The following is a 20916-nucleotide window of genomic DNA, read 5'->3' as shown; positions in this document are numbered from 1 at the left end:
GTTCAAGCCCTGCCCCCGCCCCGCCCCCCCCCCCCGCGTTCCCCCCCCCCCCCCCGCCTCATTCACCCCTGGTGTGATGGAAAGGAAGTGACACTTCCTTTCATGAAAAGTCACCCACTGGGAGCACCGTGTCAATTACCACAATAATGGTAACAGCAGCCTCAATAACAACCAGCAGACGCGGCCACACCTCCTCGCCTAAGGCCATTGGCTTAAGTTTCTCTTAGCTTGAGCTGGAACAAAGACAGCCTTTGAAGCGGCCAGTCCACTCTGTGGCCCAGGAGCCGGCTGCCTGGCAGTCTCCGTGTGGAGCTCGCTCCAGCGTGGTTTGGGGAAGGGGGACCTGCCAAGGGCTGTGCTCCAGCCAGCGCTAAGGACAGACGGACGACCGGGACATGGAAGCCCAGAGGGCACAGGGTGCAGCTCCCGACCCAGCCCTGCCTCTGGGTCTCAACTGGGGGAAGAGGGGGGTCAGGGTCTAGGAACATCTGGGGCCAAGATGACAGCCCTGAGTGTAGAAAAGTAGGGGCATGGGGGCACCAAATACGACACTGCCAACTCCCAAGCCCTGCTGGAATCTGGCCGCTCTTTAGCCAGCTCTGGGATATCCGAAAAGACCCTGTTCCAGGATGGGGCTGAATCTCCACTGTCCCTCCCCTCCAAGTCTGGCTGGTATTTGACAGTAACAGTAACGGCCCCATCTGTAGACCGTTTCCTGTGTCCTCACGGACGACATTTCCTGCACCTACTCCACCTATGGGGGAACCAGGCTTGGCAGCGGCTTGTCCAAAACACTGGCCAACAGTAGAGGCACAGCCAGGACGGAGCTGTGTCAGCTGCCTGACCTCTGCCTGGGGCACTCGTTTGCCTCTCAGCTTTTCCGCTCCGCTCCTAGAGCACCCCACACCCTCCACCAAGGATGGCTCTCCAAGTCGGTACCGCAAGGTCCCAGAGGGAGGGTGGGCCATCCCAGGCCAGTTTTCCAGAACCATTGCGAAGGGAGAGAGGGGTGGGGTCTTAGAGGCCTGATTCGTACTCACTGCTGGTCTGTAAGCCTCAGTTTCCCAGACTGTAACTCAAAGAAGAAGGGGCTGATTCCCTGAGGTCTTTTCTACCTCTGCCGTTCCAAGTTCGAGGCCCCAGACGGGTCCCCGGGGCTTGTACGGACTCTGGAACTCCACTCCCGTGGCCCAACCCACTAGCTGCCATCTCCCATCCCTCCTCTGCCCTAACACGGCCTGTGGGCGCAGAAACCCCCAAGCCCCCAACCCTGGTGCTCGGGAGGGGACAAGAAGCACCTGTTATCCTCTCCTCGGCCCCGCGGACCCCTCCTCGATAGCTGACGACCCCGCAAACAAAGGGACCCTGGGTCTGGCCAGCGAAGTGCCGCCGGACCCGCACCCTGAGCCTTCGGGGGTCCGGCAGCCGGCTACCCCCACCCCTATCCCAGCGTCCGCGGGGCTGGAGGACAGCAGCCCGGCCCGGCCGCGCCCCCTGAACACCCTGCGCAGGGAACCGAGACGAGGCAGCCGTGTCGTGGTCCCAGGCTCGGACTGAGCGCGAAGCCAAACACTTCTCGCACGCTCGCAGCCCGCGCACCGCCACTCCTCTTCTCCGCCCCCCCCCCACCGCCCCCATCACTCCCGGGGCCGCGACCCCGTCCCTCCTGGAGACCCGAGGAGAGAAAAAAGAGGAGAAAGATGCGCCGAGCAAAAAGGGAAGCTACTTCTTCCCTGCCGTGGGGAGCGGGGGGTGGGGGGCGGGGTGTGTAGAGGAGGGTGGACAGGAGACAAGAAGAGGAGAGACCAGAGAAGAAAAGAAAAAAGGGAAGGGAAAAGAAAAAAGAGGGTAGGGGGCGAGGAGCCGGTAACCGCCGAAGGATCAGCACGGCCGGCCCTAGGCTGAAAGAGGAACAGTTGATTCTTCAAAACGCATTGAGCAAGTTCTTCAAAGCCCGCGCAGAGTCACTTTCAGGAAACGGCGGCCGCAGTGCAGTGGAAAGCGTCCCGCGCGCCCAGCGGACCCCGGTGCCCCTTTCTCGGCGGCGCCGGCGGGTTCTGAGAACCACCGGGATGTGACGTCGAGAGGGGGTGGGGGGCCGGGGGGGCTGCAGGCAGAGAACTGCTGCAGACAGCTGTCACAACAAATTAGCTGAGACCAGCTCGAGATTGAAAACCACAGCAGGAAGTGGGATGACAGAACCGTACAGAAGTTGGTAAATTTCAGTCGAAAGACTACAAGAGTTTCGAGATAAACGCCCGGGAAGCCCCTGGCCGCCAAAACTTTTTGTCTTTCTTTTTTTCGAAGAGCGCGCGCCGACACCGGGCCTCACCCGCCCGCTCGGGGCGGGAGGAGCGGGCGCCCCGGTCCAGGCTAGGTCCCCGCGTCCTCGCCCTCGAGTCCACCCCCGGCCCCGCTAGCCCCCCAAGGCAGCACCGACGGCTACGAGCGCCGGGGGAGACCTGGCGCGCCGCAACTTCGCCCTCCCACGGGGCCGCCCGGCCCATCCCGGGCCGGACCACAGAGCCGCTTACCCATGGCCCAGCGAGGTCCCGCGGCTCCAGCCCGAGACCCTCCGCACGCTCCTATCTCCCGACCCCGCGCTCTCCGCGCGACTGACCCGCCGCGCAGCTTGCCAGCCGCCTCCCCGCGGCCCCGCCTCGCCCCGCCCGCCCCCGCTCCGCTCTGGGCTCCGGTTGGCGGGTCCGATTCTTCCGCGAGGGGCAGGGACCGCCCCCTGAGGCAGGGGAACTCTGGGAGTTGTAGTGTGTTCTTCCCCTCCCCAGGCTCAGAGACCGCGGAACTCGGCTCCTCACCTGGAGGGACTGAGGCAGGACACCCAGGAGTCACTGCTGCCTTGTGCCTCTGCAGGCAAAACTCGAGCCTTGGAAAAATCCTCCTTGCTCCTCAGCAGGGAACTGGGGGTCTGGGGGGGGTGAGCAAAGCCCTTCTGACTTTGACTTGAACTCGGTGGAAGGCATTGTCCATCTCCCTCCCGGCCCAGCATATAAGTAGAGATGGTTGGTGTTAGCTAAACAAGGACCCCGCCCAAAGTAGCAAGTCTTTGGCCAAAGCTCTGTGGGGTCCCAGAAATGCCTGGGACAGGAAACCTGATATGTGGACGGCCAGTGTCCACATATATCTCAGCGACAGAGAAGACAGCTACAAAGTGAGCAGTCGAAAGAGGGGGCATGACCCCTGCTTGGAGGGGTGAGGCTTCGGGTGGAGTGGGGGCCCGAGGAGATGCTGAGCCAGCTGCAGCAGGGCTTCTGCTGGAGGGAGAAGTAACTCAGCCATACTGACGTCACAGAAGAGGAAACCGAGGCTTGGGTTTGAGAGCTCAAGGTCTGGAAGCATCACTCACAATAGCCAAAAAGTGGAAGCAACCCAGAGTCCATTGATGGATAAATGGGTGAACTGCGGTTTGTACATACAACGGAATATCACTCAACCTGAAAAAGGAAGGAAATGCTGACATGTGCTCCAACATGAATGAACCTTAAATAGACCAGACACAAATGATAAATACTGTATGATTCCACTTATAGTACTTAGAGTCAAATTCATGGAGCCAAATAGTAGAATGGTGGTTGCCAGGGGCTGGGGGGCAGGGGCAATAGGGAGTTAGTGTTTAATATGTACAGTTTCAGTTTTGCAAGATGAAAAAGTTTGGGAGATGGATGGTGGTGATGGTTGCACAACAATATGAATGTACTTAATGTCCCTGAACTGTACACTTAAAAATGGTTAAAATGGTAAATTTTATGTAATATAGAAAATGGTAAATTTTATGTAATATATATTTTACCTCAACTTGCAGAAAGAGCCTAAGGTCTCAGCATGCGGCTAGCTAGGACTTAAACCCTGTTCCTAACACAAGAGTAGGCACCCACAATTTTGTTGATTAGTTTGAATACAAACAGCTCTATGCACTTCCTAATTTTATAGGATAAAACTGAGGCTCTCAGGAATTCCCTGGCGGTCCAGTGGTTAGGACTCCACGCTTCCAATGCAGGGGGCATGGGTTCCATCCCTGGTCGGGGAACTAAGATCCCACAAGTCTTGCGGCCAAAAAACAAACAAAAAACAAAAAAACTGAGGCTCTGGAGGATTAATCAGCTCAAGTAAATCAGCTGGTAAGTGCTGGAGCCTGAGCTAAATCCAGGCATCAGAACTCCAGTACAGGCCCCTTCAACCGTTTCCCTAGCATCTCTTGGCAGTGCTGTTAACTGAATCAGGGACCACGGCCTGAGGAGGAGAAAGCGTAAGGGGGAAGATTTGAGTGCTGGTGAGGACGTGGTGGGTCAGCAAGATGTCCAGTGGTAGCTGGCACTGAGGCCTGGAATCCAGGAGCAAGGCGCAGATTGGAAATACAGATGGTTAAGGAGCCCTTGTACCCAGGCACCCACCAACCAGGTTTGCATCTGTTACTGCCCAGCCATCACCCTAAACAAATGGACCAGGGTTGTAGGTTGGTGACCGTGAAACCCTGTCCCTTACCGTTTGGCTCTGAGATGGAAGAACTCTCCAGGCTCAGCACAGAGTGGACAACACTGTGGGCTCCCTTGTCTACTCCATAATGGGTTGGTTTGTAAAAGCCAGTGCTTGTAGATTTGGTAACAGATACATCATCAACAATAGTAACTGCCTAGAATAATTGTTATAATGGTGATTATAATAGTGCACCCCACTTCCCAGTTTACAAGCTCTCTCCAGGAGAGCTGAGGCCGTGGTGGCAGATGCTACGTGGAATGCCATCAGGTAGCTTTGTCCATTCTTTTTTTTTTGCAGGGGGGGGCCATGCTGCACGGCTCGCGGGACCTTAATTCCCCAGCCAGGGATTGAACTTGTGCCCTTGGCAGTGAAAGCTCGGAGTCCCAACCACTGGGCCACCAGGGAATTCCCTCATCCATTCTATAAGGATTGTTTGCCCAAGGTTCAGGATGGAGACCAGGATGCTGCCCTCACCATCCCAATCTAGGCCAACCCCACCCTCCCAGATTGGATAGACTCACTGCCTGACAAAGCAGCAGCTCACCCCACACGGGATAGAGTTATTCTGCCATCCGGGCAGCCCAACACACTCTTAACAGGCAGTGGCTGCTGTGCAAAGCCTCAGCAAGTCCACACCTGCCTGTGCCAACCTGGGAACAATATGATCTAAGTTTAATTGCCACCCGCGGCAGCTGTTTGCAATAGAAAGTAATTTACAACAGCCAATAAATCTTGCAGAGGAATGACATCTCCATTTGCTTCCCTAAAAGCATAAATACATCCATTGCTCAAGCCACTATCTCACACACCTCCACTTCGAGCCCACAGACACCCTCCTCCTGCATCTTCCAACCATCAGCTCCCAGCCCACGATGGGCTGAGAGAAGTAGCCTAGGCCCTCAATGTCTTGGTGTCTCTCTATGTCTCAAATTTTTCTAAAAAGCACCACTAATGAATGCATTCCTCCCATAAAGACATTACAAATAACTCGGTCCTCTCTGACACCACTCCAAACTCAGTTCCCTCCCTGACCCAGAGACAAGGACTCTATTATCAGATTGGATAAAAGCTTCCAGAACTTTCCCTATGTATTTTCATAAATACGTGGTGTAGAAAAATATGTAACTTTGTTTTATGGGTGTTTTTTTAAAAAGTGATACAATTCTAAATTGTTCCATTCTGCAACTTGTTTTTTTGCCCAACAATGTATCTTGGAGATCCCTCTTTGTCAGAGACAGATCTGTTTCTCTCTCCTGGCTATTAGGCTGCGGAACTTGGTATGGATCTACCACGGTCTTTATTTAAATCCCCTCTTTGTGGTGCTTGGTCTTTCTGCAATTACAGGAATCCAACATTTACAAGGGTCCAGAGCTCACAAAGTAGTCCAGGAGATTGAGCTAAAAGCTGCTTTCTCCTACCTCCTGCCACCAAATCCCAGAACCCCTTGCTGGCCCAGTTCTAGGAAGAAAACCTGGTCCTGGGGGGGTGGTCCTCATCCCAGAGCTCTCAGAGTTGGAGGGACCATTCGAGATCTTCTTTCCACCTGGCCTCATTTTGGAGAGGAGGCCAGCAGGCCCAGAGATGTTAAGCGAGTTGTCTAAGGTCACACAGCAAGTCCGTGTTGTTGCTTCTGGGACCCACAGACCCATCCAGCACACTCAGGAAATAACACACAGCCAGTTTTCTGCTCTGGGAAGCTCCGTTCCCAGGCTCGGCAGTTGCAAAAGGCCCCCAGGGCTTTGTTTTCAAAGGAGAAATGAAGCGGGAAGTATTTTTAACCGCCGGCCCCGCCTGGCTCCTGCCTCGCTCCCTCGTGCTCGCTGTCCAGGAAAGGCCGGCTTCATAGTGGCATTCGCAACTCATGGAAAACAACAAACGCCCGAAATAGACGATACCCAAGCTCAGGAATGGAAAAAATTGGCTCATGGCTTCAAATGCCTCTTTTAGAAAAAGCCGAGAATAGCTTTCGGCCTTTGGGGAACTGCCGGGGGTGAGGGAGTGGGGAGGTGGCGCTGGGAGGGGGATCTGAGAGCTTTGGTCACTTTGCCCCCCGGGGGCACGTGAACACTAGCTTCCCCAGCTTTGTCCACTCTGGGAGCACATCCGCACCTGGCTGCTGCCCCTTCCCCCCAACCTCCTCCCCACCCAGCCCTGCCCTCCAGCCCAATCTGGAACAACATCCTTTGTTGGGCTGGGCCTGGGTCCCTGCTGGGTAGAAACCCGAGATTCTTATGCTTCTAGAGCCTGAAGGGTGAAAGTCGAATTCCCCTGTGTGTTGGGGGGAGGGGGAGAAGGGGGGGGTGACAAGGAGAGAAAATGTGGGTTTTCATCTCCACTCAGACAGCCCAGATGCTGTGTGACCTTCTGCAAATCACTTGACCTCTCAGAGCCTCTGGTTCCTCATCAGCAAAGGAGGGGTAATGCTTTTTTTTGTTTTTTTGGCAGCGCGGCGGGTTATGTGGGATCTTAGTTCCTGGACCGGGGACTGAACCTGCGCCCCTAACCACTGGACCACCAGGGAAAGTTCCGGTAATTCTTCATTTCTTCATTTATCTGACATTTGTGGCGCAGCTATGTGCCAGCACTGGGCTAGGGCTAGGCACTGGGGACATAGCCACGACCAGAACAAAGCTCCGATCTCGTGGAGCAGAAGCTAGAGCTCGTGCCAACCTCACAGGTGCCAAGGATCAGCCATTCCTTCTTCAAACGGTTCCTGAGCCACAGCCGGGTGCTGGGAGGGATTACGGTACCTTTGACCGGTGTTTATCAGCCACTGCACCAAGCATCTTACACGGATTATTTCATTTAGTGTCACCCCAGCCCTATGAAGCGGGCACTATATTTATGCCCATATTACAGTTGAGGACACCGAGGAGCAGAGAGTAAGTGTTGGATGAGATCGTAGACTCGTCTGCGCAGAGTACGGAGTAAGGAAAGGCCAGCTGTAGACCAGCTCCCTCTTAAGCCCTGGAGACCTGGATAACCAAAGCCTGGTTCTTTGTGACACAAAATAGTAAATCTAGACTGGAGGTCAGTACAAATGCACTGGATAAGCTTGTTTTTTTGTTTTTTAAAAAAAACGTGGGGTCTGTATAGAGCTTTTACTTAAAATAAGATCTCCGCTAACCTTTCATCCCTGTCATATGACTGTCTCCCATTTGACAGATGAGTAAACTGAGGCATGAAGCGCTTAAGTAACTTGTCCAAAGACGGCACAACCGGGGTTCCTGCCGCAGGGTTTCTTACCACCCGCAGGTTCCCAGGACTCCGAGGCGGGGGCGGGGGCGGAGGCGGGGGGAGGGGCCCGCGCCCGGGCCGGAGAGAACTACGTCTCCCAGGATGCTGTGCGAGGGGAGTGTAGGGGCGGGGCCGTGCGGGCACAAGGCTGTCATTTCTTGGTATTAAAAAAAAAAAAGTAGCAAAAGAAAAGAAAGAATCAAAGCCTCAAGCGTCACGTCTAGGAATAGCCTCGAAGCCAGGCCAAGTCATTATAGACGATGAGTAATCCGGTTAAGTCATTTCTCTAAACACCATTGCTTGTAAGAGAATTAAAATATCAGCTTACATCAGAGGGGGAGAGGCAGGCTCCAGGGGCCCGGGGCGGGAGCGCAGCCAGGAGGGGGCGCGGCTGGCGCGCCTCCGCTGCTCGGCCCTGCCCGGGGCGGAGGCTGGACGCCAGCGCCCTGGCAGCTGGGCCCTGGGCTCGGCCTGGCAGCCAGCTAGGGGGTGGCGGGGGAGCGGCCCGCCAGGCCTCAGTTTACCTCATTGTTAAGGGCTTCGAGGAAGGTTTGGGGCTGCCTCCTCTCAGGAGAATCGGTGCCCTCGTGGGGGCGGTCCTGCGAGGTGAATGAGGGCCAGGGGCCTAGGCCAGACGGGACTGGGGTTCCCTTGTCTTCAGTGTCCCCCCTTTCTCCCGGATCCCAGAGTTCATATCTCGATAGCTGCAAGGAGCAAAGGGCTGGGGACACTTGGAGGGGGTGAACCGAAACTCACGGAGGTGCCAATTTTGCCCTAGACTGCAGGAGTCATCAAGGTTTTTGGCATCCTGAGGTCAGGATTGTGATGAATTTGGGTAGGGCGAGCTGATCGAGAAGCTGCCTTTACAGTCCAGTGGTTAAGACTCTGTGCTTCCACTGCAGGGGGCATGGGTTCCATCCCTGGTCAGGGAACTAAGATCCTGCATGCCACAGCTAAAGATCCCGCATGCCGCAACTAAGACCCGGTGCAGCCAAATAAACAAACAAACAAACAAACAAATAAATAAAGACTCCACTCTTCCACTGCAGGGGGCGCAAGTTCCATCCCTGGTCGGGGAACTAAAATCCAGTATGCTGCGCAGTGTGGCCAAAAAAAAAAAAGCTGCCTCTAGAGCTTGCCCGCTAAGCCCCGCTCCCAGGGCCAGCAACATGAACTGGGGCCTGGCCATGAGCCAGACACAGGTATCATCCCCCCCTCGGTGACCCTAAGCTGGACCCTTGGCAGATAAGGCTACTGGGCCCTAGAGTCTTCCCACTGGCTTCTCACACCAGTCCTCAAAGCAGTAGAGAGTAACTCAAGCTTACAGCTGAATGCTTGAGGCAGGCCAGCCCCAGCTTTAAGCTCATTACACACGTTCACTCTTGCCACGAATTGGGCACTTTTGAAATTCCCTTTTCACCGAAGGACAGAGGGAGGCATGGAGAGGTTCACGACTTCCCAGGAGGCTGCACTCCCGCTCAGCCAGCCCACTGGAACAGGAGCCTCCGAGGCTCCGGGGTCAAGCTGACTGCTCCCCACTCCTGGCGCCGCCCTCACTTTCAGGTGACCTTGTATGAGTAACTCACCATCTCTAGTCCTCCATTTTCCCACGTGTAAAATGGGTTTAGCAATACCTACCTTTTGCAAGATTACTGTGAGGGTTAGAAATAACGGCCTTCAACAAACACCTTCTGTTGTGTCAGTGGTGTTATGTGAAAATAGCCTCCGACCAAGCAGATTCTACGTACTTCTGAGCCTGTGGAAGAAAGAAGTAAATACTTAAATCCCGCCCCCGCAAACCCAACGATCTCTTAGCACAGCAGGCATCTTCCCTACACCAGGGCACTGAGCCCTGGTCACACTGCTGGCTCCCCTGCACAGCGCTGCCCTGTGTGCACCCCAAGCCCTGGCCTTAGTGACCTGGGCTGGGCCCTGAGACTCCCCATGTGATCAGGTTTTCTGTGTTTGCAGGTAGCAGCTTCAAGGTCCTGAGGTCCCCAGTTGGGGTCTTAGGGTTTGGCCAGGTTGCCAGAATGCTGGGAGAAATTGTGCTCTAGGTAAATGATTTCTCTCCAACCTGAGTGGGCCCCATTAACCCCTTCAGTGCTCGAAGCCTAGGCTTGGGTTGGGGGGGCGTTGCTGCTCTAATTCCTGCTCCCCAAACGAACCCATGGGACTTTGCTGATATCACAGTGAAAGCTTCTAGACTTCCCTGGTGGCACGGTGGTTAAGATCTGCCTGCCAATGCAGGGGACACGGGTTCGATCCCTGGTCCGGGATGATCCCACATGCTGTGGAGCAACTAAGCCCGTGCGCCACAACTACTGAGCCTGCGCTCCACATTCCACAACTGCTGAGCCCACGTGCCGCAACTACTGAAGCCCGTGCGCCTAGAGCCCATGCTCTGCAACAAGACAAACCACCGCAATGAGAAGCCCACACACCGCAACGAAGTCCCAACGTAGCCAAAAAAAAGCTTCTAGGCTTGGGGTTGTCTGGGGAGCATTGGCTCTAAGAATTCAAGATCGCTTAGAAATTTCATGCTCTCCCTGCACCCCTCCCCACACCCAATCCCATACCTGAAGGTCAGGCCTCTGCTTTCATCTTCTTGGTGATGAAACTGCCACGGGATGGGGAGTGTGGGGTGCTGCCGTCCCTTCCCGACATCCCACCATGTTTGTTGGCAGGGAGAACACAAGGGGAACTCAGGTCTAAATGGTCCTGTCTATACCCCAGGCCCTCCTTCCTTCCCACTACGCCAACCAAGAGCTCAAATTCTCCCCACACCTAGTGTACATCCTTTCTGCTCTTGCATCCCCAGGAGCGTGTGTTCAAACCCATGTACACCTGTGTATCTGACATGCATCCTGCATATCGAGGAGCCTGCAGCTCACACATAGAAGCACGCATACACATATACACACTCAACTGTAACTCACCTGAGAGCCCACAGCCCCTGAGGCTTCCTTTTCCACATCTGGGGCACCACCTTGGCCTACCTTGGGAACGCTGAAAGGGGACAGATGGTTGTCCAGCCCCCCCGCCTCTCCTCAGCTGCCCACCTGTGCCTCGGTGTCTCCAGCATGGGGCTGGCCTGTGAGATTTTGCTCTGTTGCAACTGCCTTCTCTCCCTGCCTAGGCCTCAGCAGGCTCTACCAGGCCACATTTGAAGGGAGAGGGCTGCATGTAGGTGGTTTCCCTGGGCGTCGACCTGGGGTAAGGACAGCTCCTGGGCATGGTGGTAGCTTGGCGTCCACCCCTCCCTGCCAAATCTGACAATACGGTCACACTGGGAGGACTGTCCTCCCCATGTCCCAAGCTCTGTTCCCGACACCAAGTGCCCTTCGCTGGCTTGGGAGTTCCCACCTTATCCACCTAGAGAACGAACCTCTGCTCATCCTTCAAGGCTCCCTCCAAAGCACACAGCCGCACCCCCTCTGTGTCCCAGCGCTCCCAGCATACACCTCTGCTTGACATTTGCCACAGTGAGGCTCCCGTGGTCAGTCCCATGCCATTATGTGACTGGCCAGCATCTACTGAGCGCCTATCCCCAGTGAGGAGTGGTCCTTCCTATCAGCCAGCACCATGCTGTTGGCAGGGCCACAGCCCCAGGCCTCTGCTCTTCCGGAGAGCAGACCCATGTTCAGGGATGGAAGAGACTTGCCTGAGCTCCCGCAGTAGGTTCAGGAGATCCTAAAGCCGGTGAATAAAGGAATTGGGAAGGAAGAGGAGGAAGTGAGAGGACGCAGAGGGCGGGCACATAGTGGGTGCTCAGTGGAGGTCCATAGAAGGGGGATGAAGGACACGCAGGAGAAGAAGGGAAGAGGAAGGGGCAGTATATCCATTCCCACCTCCTCGCACTGCCTTCCTCACATCACCATGTACCATCCAGCCCTTCCCCAGGGCAGCACTTCCTAATTTTCTTTTTTTTTTTTTTTTTTTTGCGGTACGCGGGCCTCTCACTGCTGTGGCCTCTCCCGTTGCGGGGCACAGGCTTCGGACGCGCAGGCCCAGCGGCCACGGCTCACGGGCCCAGCCGCTCCGCGGCATGTGGGATCTTCCCGGACCGGGGCACGAACCCGTGTCCCCTGCATCGGCAGGCGGACTCTCAACCACTGCGCCACCAGGGAAGCCCCCTAATTTTCAAAGGCAGGATAGTCTGTGATATTTTGGCCTTGAGGTAACACATGTTCCCGTCTTTCTGGAGCCCCCGGGCCGGGTAGCTCTACAGGTCTGGTGGTCATGCCATCCCTCCGACCCCAGGCTGGCAGCTGGGATCAGAGCCCCCTACACTGGGTATCCCTGCTGCTGCTGGACCCTCAGTGGGGCCGCGAGTAGGATCTGGGGCCTTGGACTCCACTCTGGGCACCTCCTGCTCAATCGTCTAGGGGACTCAGAGTCTCCCAGACCCTGACCCACAGAAATCTGCAAGAGGGAGGTTCCAGGCACCCACTAGCCTCACTCTGGTGAGTGAGGCCTCCTTGTGGCTGAGAGGGATCTGACTCCTCCGTGGAGTGGGGAAAGTGATGGGCATTCTCCATACGAAGACTTGAGTGCCCGAAATCAGTTAAGTTCTTCATGCTCAGTTTTCTCATCTATAAAATGGGCATGGCATAATAAAAGCCCGCACACCTGCTAGTGCAGTTATGTGCACTGGATGAGTTATTTCTTATAAAGAGCTTAGAACTGTGCCTGGTGGAAGGAAGATCTCCATAAATATTAGCTCTTATCCACAGCCTGGGACAAAGCAGAAGGCATGGGGTGAGCCAGGGCTGGGTGAGGGGCACAGGAAACCTGGGATCCAGGTCCCGCTCCAAGGTAGTAGACAGGGTGTTCCTTCCCCACCTACCCCAGCTTCCCTCCTTCTGTTTCTATATGTCAATGTGTCATATTTTGTTGGCTTTGGGGCTTTTTTTTTTTTTTTTTTAAATAAACAAGGGCTGCCTGAAACCCCTAATATTCTGGTTAAGTTTTGAAACAGCTCAGAAATCCCTTCCTTACTTGTGAGTCAGAGGCAGGAGCATTAAGCAGAACTCCTAGTGGCCTGCTGTGCTAGAAACTGCAAAATAACAGCTGGGCAGCCCTGTGACCCCAGCATCTGAAATGGGGGCTCGAAAATATTAGGGTGCGCTGGTGAGGCACGGAGGCCTGAAGGCTAAACCCTACAAGGATCACGATGCCCACCCGCTCGCGGAATTTGAAGTAAAAACAACTCTGAATGGTTCGGTTAGTATAAGAAAGTCCCACAAGACTGGCTTTTCCCGGAACGGTGATTTCGATGCTCGCTTGGAAATATCGAATTCTTTCCAAGCATTTTTCTTTTTCTATTTTGGTGCCTTAAGCACGTGCTTTGGGGAAGTGACGGGCAGCTTTCTCTTTCCAACCAGGCCCGCGCGCGGGTCCTCACCGATGCGGGAGAGCTGCCTCGCCTGCTCCGGGAAGCGAGCGCCCCCGCCGTGCCCGCCCTCGGCGCCGCTCCACACGGGCGCGGGGACTGCGGGGTCCGCGGGGGGTGGGGGCGCCGTCCCGGGGAGCCGAGCCGGGTACCGGGGCGGGGAGCGCTGCCCGAGCGGACCCGCGGCGCGGCCCGGCCACCCTCCCCCCGGGTGCACTGAGCCAGGGGAGACGGGCGGGGGTTTTGGAAAGCGCTTTCCTTGCTCAGCCGGATCTGAGTCAAAAGGGGGAGCTGGTTCAAACCGAAAGAACAATTCGGCTAGCCAAGGCCGCCAGTATTTCTCTGGGGTCCCAATGTTTGCCAGGCAGGGAGCTGCAGACCCGGCGCATCGCTGGCCCCTCGGGCTTCGCTGAAAGCCCCGGGCCCCCAAGTAGTTCCTCTTTTCCCCAGAAAAGGGACCGGGGGGCTAAAGGCAGAAAGGGCGGACTGAGGGGAGGGTGCTTCCTCCAGCCCCACAGGCTCTGCCGGGTCCCCAGGACCCTCCCCAACCCTCCTTGGGGCCCAGATGATTGGGGCTCTCTGTCAGAGGTGAGTGAGGCCTTCCTCTCCTGCCCCAGTAGGCCCTTCTCAGGTCGTTCAAGAAGTCCCTCAAGCCTCTGTACATCTGCACCCCCTGTTCCTTCTACTTTTCCCTCTCCACCAGCTCGCAAATCCTTGCACACCCTCCTGGGGGCAGAGATGTGAAGCTTTTCAGAAAAATTTCTGGGAGTTTCATATTGACACTCGTGGGACCTCTGTCTCCTCTTAGAACACACCTGGCTTCGCATCCTAGACACCTGCTTGAAACCAACTTGAAAAGAACCCCTCAAGTAGGTTCAAAATCCCCGACACTGGCCCCCTCCCCTCGATTTCACTGCCAGGCCCCTTAGCTCAGCAGGGCTTGCCCTCTGGCCAGCATCCTAGTGGACACAGTGAGGCCCAAATTAACAAGGTTTTTTGAACTGACATTAACAGGGAGAGAAACGTTGATCTATACGTAGTAGCTAATCATTGTTTTTTCAGGCCGGACTCCCAGCGGGGAGTGGGTTAGGGGGGGCCCACTGGATTCTGACCCTTCCACCTCAGCCTCCTCAGCCTTTGCAGTCACAGAAACTCTCTGACTCAGAGACCCTGTTGGACCCAAGTTCGTTCTGACCTCAGGACAGGTGTGGAAAGGAGATGCTGATGGTTCATCTTCCTGGGCCACCCAGAACACCTGGCCTGGCCTCTGCTGCACTGCTGCCTCAGCCCAGCTCGCCGACTCAGCACAAAAGTCGCCCGGTAAGCAGGACCGTCGTGAGCTCCCAGGCAGGGCCAGCTGGCCTTCTGAGGAAGAGCCCTGTAGACCGCAAGACGACTGTGGCATAGAGGGCCTGGCTGGTGCACACAGCACACAAGGACAAGCACAGAACACGTCCAAGGTCAGGGTCATGCAGGATCAGCTGAGCATGTGAGGAGGACACAGATTCCCCCCCACCCCCCAACACACACAGGCTCATGGGCAGGGCTGGCAGGGCGGGGTCAGCATGGCCACTGACCCATCAGAACACCTGGCATGAACCTGGCACTACCTCCCTGTGGTTGCTGTGTTGTGGGAAAGTCTGGGGTTCCTGCAGCTCCCCTTTAGAACATCGTGCTCTGGCCAGCGGTGGAGACATACACGTGCACACATCCACACGTCCAACATGCTCCCGCATCAACTGTCGGGCCCACCTCCGTGCCTGGGAGCGTCCTTCCTCTGTGTTTAGCGGTCACTGTTTCAGATTAACTCTAACCCCATGAAAAGGAAGTGGAGATCAGGGGTGACCAAGAATACCAGGCTGTCTGCCAGCTGCAGGGCCGGGGCTGCCCCCAGTCCAGGAAGCCTTGTGGAGGGAGGAGAGAAGAGACCTCAGGGATCACTTCCTGTGAATACTCCCACTTCCAAGAGCCCTCGGGACAGGGGAGTCTCCCAAAGGACAGGGTTCTGGGGTCATCATATAACTCCCTGAGGTTTCTCTTTCGTTTGGGGAGGGGCTGGCCGATTAGGTGCATGTGGAAGACTCAGGCAATAAGGCCCAGAGGAGTTTTATCTCAAGACTCCCCAGTTTTTGTTTTGTTTTGTTTTTGATCTAATTGTCAACATGGAAAAAAAAAAAAAAGCGGGGGCCGGGGTGGGGAAGTACTGTATAAAATTCTAGATCCGCCGCACCAGCCACAGTGCCCTGATGGGGCCTGAGTAGCAGGTGCCCCTCCGCCGTCGGGTGGACGCTCTGTGGTTCCCTCAGCCCCTGGATGGCCTCCCCACTCTGAGGCCATTTGTCACTGGGCTTTGTCAGTTTTGTTATCCCCCAGAGGGATTTGAGTATGGCCAACCCCCGGATGAGGCCTCCGTTTTACAGAAGACTTGGCTGGTTTTTGTTTTTCATCAGTGCTTGAGAGCAGGGGAATATCTGTTAATCCAGAGGGGCGAAGAGAGCCCTGGCTGCCAAGAAAAAGCTGGGAGCATCTCCATTTCAAGGGGCTGAGTGAGAACTTGGAGTTGCCATGGTGGGGAGCAGAGGTGGTTCTGCCTTCTTCTGGTACATTCTGGGAAGCCTCTCTGGCCTTGTTCCATTTTTATAGGGTTTTCTATTTTTAAGGGGTTGTACAAAAACAAAAAACAAACAAAAATGAAGAACATGTGACTGAGATCTAAAGCCCCGAATATTCACTCTCTGGCCCTTTTCATAAAAAGTTTGCTGACTCATGATTTTACACATGGGAAAACTAAGCTCCAGAAAGGCCACACAGCAGATTGGTGGCTGAGCTCTGCCTGTATCCACCAGTCTCCTGCTTTTCCTTCAGACTTGCGGTGAGCGCAGGTAGGTGGCCCATCACCCCCGGGTCAGCCACCTGTGAGAGCAAGGGGTTGGAGGGGGGACCCAGATGGATGCTTGTGCCCCTGATGGTCCAGGCTTCCTATCCTTTCCCTGACAGTTGCTTTGAATGAGGTATGTTTTGTTACCTTTTACCTGGGGATCTCCAAGCACACGACTGAACTCAGAGAATATAGATGCTGGTTTCTGTACATTTTCCCCCCTGCGGTCTGGCCTGTTCATCAAGAACTCTATGAATCAGACAATTTAAGTGCGTGCAGACACACACAGGCGTGTGTGTAGGGGAAATGACTTTTCTGGGTAACTGAGGGTTAACTGGAAACCTGTGTTCTTATGCCTTGTTGAAATTTTTTCTACAAATGATGAGCATTTCCCCAACTGAGTATTTTGAAAAGTTCCACCACTTTCTAAATATGTGACCTTGGTCAAGTTACCTAACCTCAGTAACCTCAGTTTCCTTATCTGTAAAATGCACCCAGTGCTGCCTCTCTAGGCTGTGAAAGGCGCTAGAAAGACGAGCACGTGCTCGAGCAATGGAGCCGCCCTCACTGTTGTTATTGTTCTTAGTGAGTCAAAGGAGCGGCTGGTCGGCTGAGGCTCTTTGCAGGTATTTAGGATTACGGTTTGGAATACATTGTGCATTCTGTACATGTTGATGTGGCGATTGGCCAGAACTGGCATCAATCTGCCGTTTCTGTCCCAACTAAGTCCTCCCAAGGAGATGGTTTTCTTATGATTGGCCGCTTTCTCATAAAAGCCAGTGCAGTCAGGGCTGCCTGCAACGAACCAAGGACTCTCGGTCTGTTGGGAGCCTGAATGCTGTCTTTATCTGGGAAAGGGTCCACAGATAGAGTGCAGGGCTGAGGCTCAGCCTTCCCGTCATGCCGTCTCACCCCCATCCTCTCCCATCCTCCCTGCACACGACCCAGGACCCACCCCCTTGCTGAGGGCCAGCTGGGAAAGAGTCAGGGAATGGGGGGCCCTGGCTGACCGCTGAGAAGGAAGGAAGCTCTGGGGTGAAGGCCCCGGGAGGGCTGTGTGTTCCCAGTGAGTGTAGGGCGTGCTGGGGGTGTTTGGGGAGGTCCAGGTCTCCTTCTTGGCCGGGTGCCTTCTGGGAAGTGTTTTCTGACTGGCCGTCAGATTGAGGAGTTAAGGGGGCTTCCCTGAAGTGGGGAGCCTACAGGAGCCCGAGCTCCATAGAATCGCTCTTGCCATCTGTGGAGGGGAAGGAGGCAGCCATAGACAGGGAGGGTGGCCACCAGGCACCCCACCCTGCCGGGCCCTCTGCTCTCTGGTCTGACCCCTACTGCTCCAGCCACTTACCCCCTCGGGATGAGGCCAAGGAGGCTGCTGGTGCCGTGAGTAGGAGGCATGGCGCCCACCTTTGAAGAAAAGAATGAGCTCAGGGTCAGAGCAGCTGCCAGCCCTGCCCCTTACCGTGTGGCCTTGGGCATGCCACTCCGCCTCTGGGCCTCACTCTCCTCATCTGTAAAATAGGAACACTTACTTCTTGGTGTTGACGTGAAGATAGTGAGATTAATGTGTGAGAAGTCAGCCTCGTGGGGTCTCTAGGCTGACAGCCTGCCCTCTTCTCAGGGCTGGGCAGAGCTGCATCGGGCCCTGGGGCGGGCAGGGTCTTCCAGACCCAGGGCGGAACACTGTAGGCTTTGGTTTCTGGGCTGGGGACAAAGGCTTTCTCTAATCCTCATCGGTGCTCAGTCCCTCCAGGGTCCCCCTCCAGCTCAGTCTGTCCCCGTCTCTCCACTTCTCGCTCCACGCCGCCCACCCGATGGCGATGTAGATTTCAGCTTCTGTTTACCCTGTAGGCGGCTCACCAGCAAAAGATTAGTTTCCAGCTGTCACCATACAGTTGACCCCTTTACCCATTTCACCTGCCCCTGGCTTCCCCCGCCCCACTTCCCCTCTGGTAAACACTACTCTGTCCTATGTATCTACATGTTTGTTTTTGTTTGGTTTGGTTTATTCATTTAATTTGTTTTTGTTTGTTTGTTTTTAGATTCCACATAGGATTGAAATCATACAGTATTTGTCTTTCTCTATCTGACTTATTTCACTTAGCATAAGATCCTCGAGGTCATCCGTGTGTCGCAAATGGCAAGATTTCATCTTTTTTATGGCTGAGTAATATTCCATTGTATACATAAACCACATCTTTATTCATCCATTGATGGGCACTTGGGTTGTTTCCATATCTTGGCTATTGTAATTCATGCCACAGTGAACATGGGGGTCATATATCTTTTGGAATTAGTGTTTTCGTTTTCTCTGGATAAAAACCCAGAAGAGGAAGAGCTGGATCGTATGGTAGCCCTATTCTTAATTTTTTGAGGAACCTCCATATTGTTTTCTATAGTGGCTGCACCAATTCACATTCCCACCAACAGTGCAGGAGGGTTCCCTTTTCTCCTATGTGGACTGACGTTTATTTATCCTGCCTAGGACTCGGTGTGCCTCTTCAATCTGAAGATTCATGCCTTTTTTTCCATTCTAGAAAATTTTCATCCATTTTTGCTTTGAATATTGCAAATATTATTCCTGTCCCATTCATTCTGATTTTTTCTTCTGCAACTTCTATTTGTTGTATATTGAACCATATCATTTTATCATCTATGTCTCAACCTTTCTTTCAAATGTTCTAATCCTTTGCCAGAGTGTTGCATTCTGATTAATTTTCTCAGATTTGCCTTCCAGTCAATTCGACTATGTCTAATCTGCTGGTTTGCCTGTCCAATCTGTTTACAAATTCAACGTCTATGTCTTTCATTTCCTTGCTTCCTTTTCAAATCTGTTTCATCCTTTTCAAATCTTTTTCATAGTATCCTGCTCTTTCACTGTCATTTTTATTCCTTCCTTTACATTTTTAATTTTTAACATACCGATTTGATCTCTTTCAGCTTGTCCTGTTAACCCCAAGTTCTCAGAGATGATTTTCCTATTTGCTGTACTGCTGACTCTCTTTCATGGTAGATAGTTTCTTTGTTTAATTTAATTGGTGTTTGTGAGCGCCTCTTCAGTGGGATTGTTTTGCTCTGTGGGAGTCCTGTGTGTCCTGGGCTGGCCTCAGAGGTCTGTTTTGTATTTTTTCATGCCAACTGCTCCAAGGGCTCATCAGGGGAGTATTTTTGTGTAAATTTTTCAGCTTGGGAATTCTTCGCCCCATGGAGAGTGTAAGTTTGGATGCCACCTCCATGGATAGTTTGGGTTTTCAGCTCTGATCTTTCCCAGGAATCTTTTCTCCCGCCCAGAGCCATAAGGCAAAACCAGATTCACTGTCCATTGCCTAGGTTGTTGAGTAGATTCTTCCCTGATAGGCAGCCTTTCCAGGGTTCTAACTTATATAGCGGTCCCAGTTCCTTTTCTTCTTCTTTTTTTTTTTAAAAAAAATCAATTAATTTTTGGCTGCGTTGGGTCTATGTTGCTGGGCGCGGGCTTTCTCTAGTTGCGGTGAGCGGGGGCTACTCTTCATTGTGGTGAGCAGGCTTCTCATTGCGGTGGCCTCTCTCGTTGCAGAGCATGGGCTCTAGGCACACGGGCTTCAGTAGTTGTGGCACGCGGGCTCCGTAGTTGTGGTGCACGGGCTTAGTTGCTTCACGGCGTGTGGGATCTTCCTGGACCAGGGCTCGAACCCGTGTCCCCTGAATTGGCAGGCAGATTCTTAACCACTGAGCCACCAGGGAAGTCCCACAGTTCCTTTTCTTCTTAAGGCCATACCTCTTGACCCTGTGTGGCCAGGGTCAAAGCTCAATCTTGACACCCAGTCCTCTCTGTACACTCAATACTGGGGTGTCTCCCCACACGTTTTTCAAATTCTCCTGTGGTTCGAACGTCTATTCTGAATTTCTCCGTGTTTCCTCAGTGTTGTTTCCGTCCGTGGTGTTGCCAGAACCTGAAAGCAGTGGTCTTGGTGTGTGGCGGAGCACCTGATGGGGGGGTTTGGGGGCCTGAAAAACTGGTCCTGGGGAGAGTATCGGTTCAGAGGGAGAGCTGAACATCTCTGCGTGAGAAATAAACAGAGACGGCAGGGTGAGGAGAGGGGAAGAATAAAGGGCCTGGGGGTAGGGACGTCCCTGGCAGTCCAGTGGTTAGAGCTCCGCGCTTCCACTGCAGGGGGCATGGGTTCGATCCCTGGTCAGGGAGCTAAGATCCCACAGGCCGCCAGGTGTGGGAGCGGGTGGAAAGGCCTGGTGTATGAAGGGAGGTCGAGGCTTGTAAAGTAGGAACGGTGAGACATCCCAGGGGCAGAAACAGGACCGTGAAAATACTGTTAGATTGGGCTTTGATTTAACTTTGTTCTTTGTGCAAGCAGTGCTGTAAATCCCCGCTCCCCCGTCTCGCACCCGGTGACCACCTCCTTCAAGTCGCTCACAAATGCCTGGGTCAGTGATACCTGAGTAAAATCAAAGAAAAAGAGCCTATCTGGGGTGTGCTGGGCTACAGGGAAGAAAACCTCCACAGGAAAGGAGACAGGGGAGGAGGATTCAGCAGAAGGAGGCAATGGGCAAGAACTGGGGGGAGGGGGAGGGTGCTTTGTTAACCTCTCCGTGGGATCCCTGGAGTCTTTGAGGGGAGGCACTGGGTTCCTCTCTGGACCTAAAGAGAGGGCTCAGGAGTTTTCCCTCAGCTCTGAGTAGCACAGCCCACTGGGTGAGGCCTGGGGGAGCTCACAGATGGGCCCCACAAACACAGGCTTCATCCGAAGAGGCGACACCTTGCTTATCCAGAAGCCTAAGGTTTAGCCATCCCATCTATCCGGAACAGACCTGAGAACAAGGAAATATGGTTAAAAAAATACATGGTGCCAAGAAGATGTAGTGAGCTTTTTTTTTTTTTTTTTAATATTTCACCTGATAGTAGAATTTATTGTATACATTT

The 20916-nt window shown here is 54.1% G+C and overlaps 1 protein-coding gene across 3 annotated transcripts in view; it reads right to left on the bottom strand.

Moving 5' to 3' along the window:
- Positions 1–2634, bottom strand: part of ARID5A (AT-rich interaction domain 5A) — a 12985-nt gene extending 10351 nt beyond the window's left edge. Inside the window, exon 1 of one of the 3 annotated variants that reach the window (XM_024129900.2) lies at positions 2535–2634. In XM_024129900.2, the coding sequence (XP_023985668.1) occupies positions 2535–2538 (4 nt within the window). In that variant the 5' untranslated portion in view covers positions 2539–2634. The remainder of the gene's footprint in view (positions 1–2534) is intronic. The other 2 variants (XM_028496916.2, XM_028496917.2) reach the window with 2 other exon arrangements.
- Between the last annotated feature and the right edge of the window lie 18282 nt (positions 2635–20916).

Source organism: Physeter macrocephalus, chromosome 12 (genome assembly GCF_002837175.3).
Source record: "Physeter macrocephalus isolate SW-GA chromosome 12, ASM283717v5, whole genome shotgun sequence".
Classification (NCBI taxonomy): domain Eukaryota; kingdom Metazoa; phylum Chordata; class Mammalia; order Artiodactyla; family Physeteridae; genus Physeter; species Physeter macrocephalus.
The sequence above is the reverse complement of the archived record's forward strand: the minus strand, read 5'-3'. Positions and strand labels throughout refer to the sequence as shown.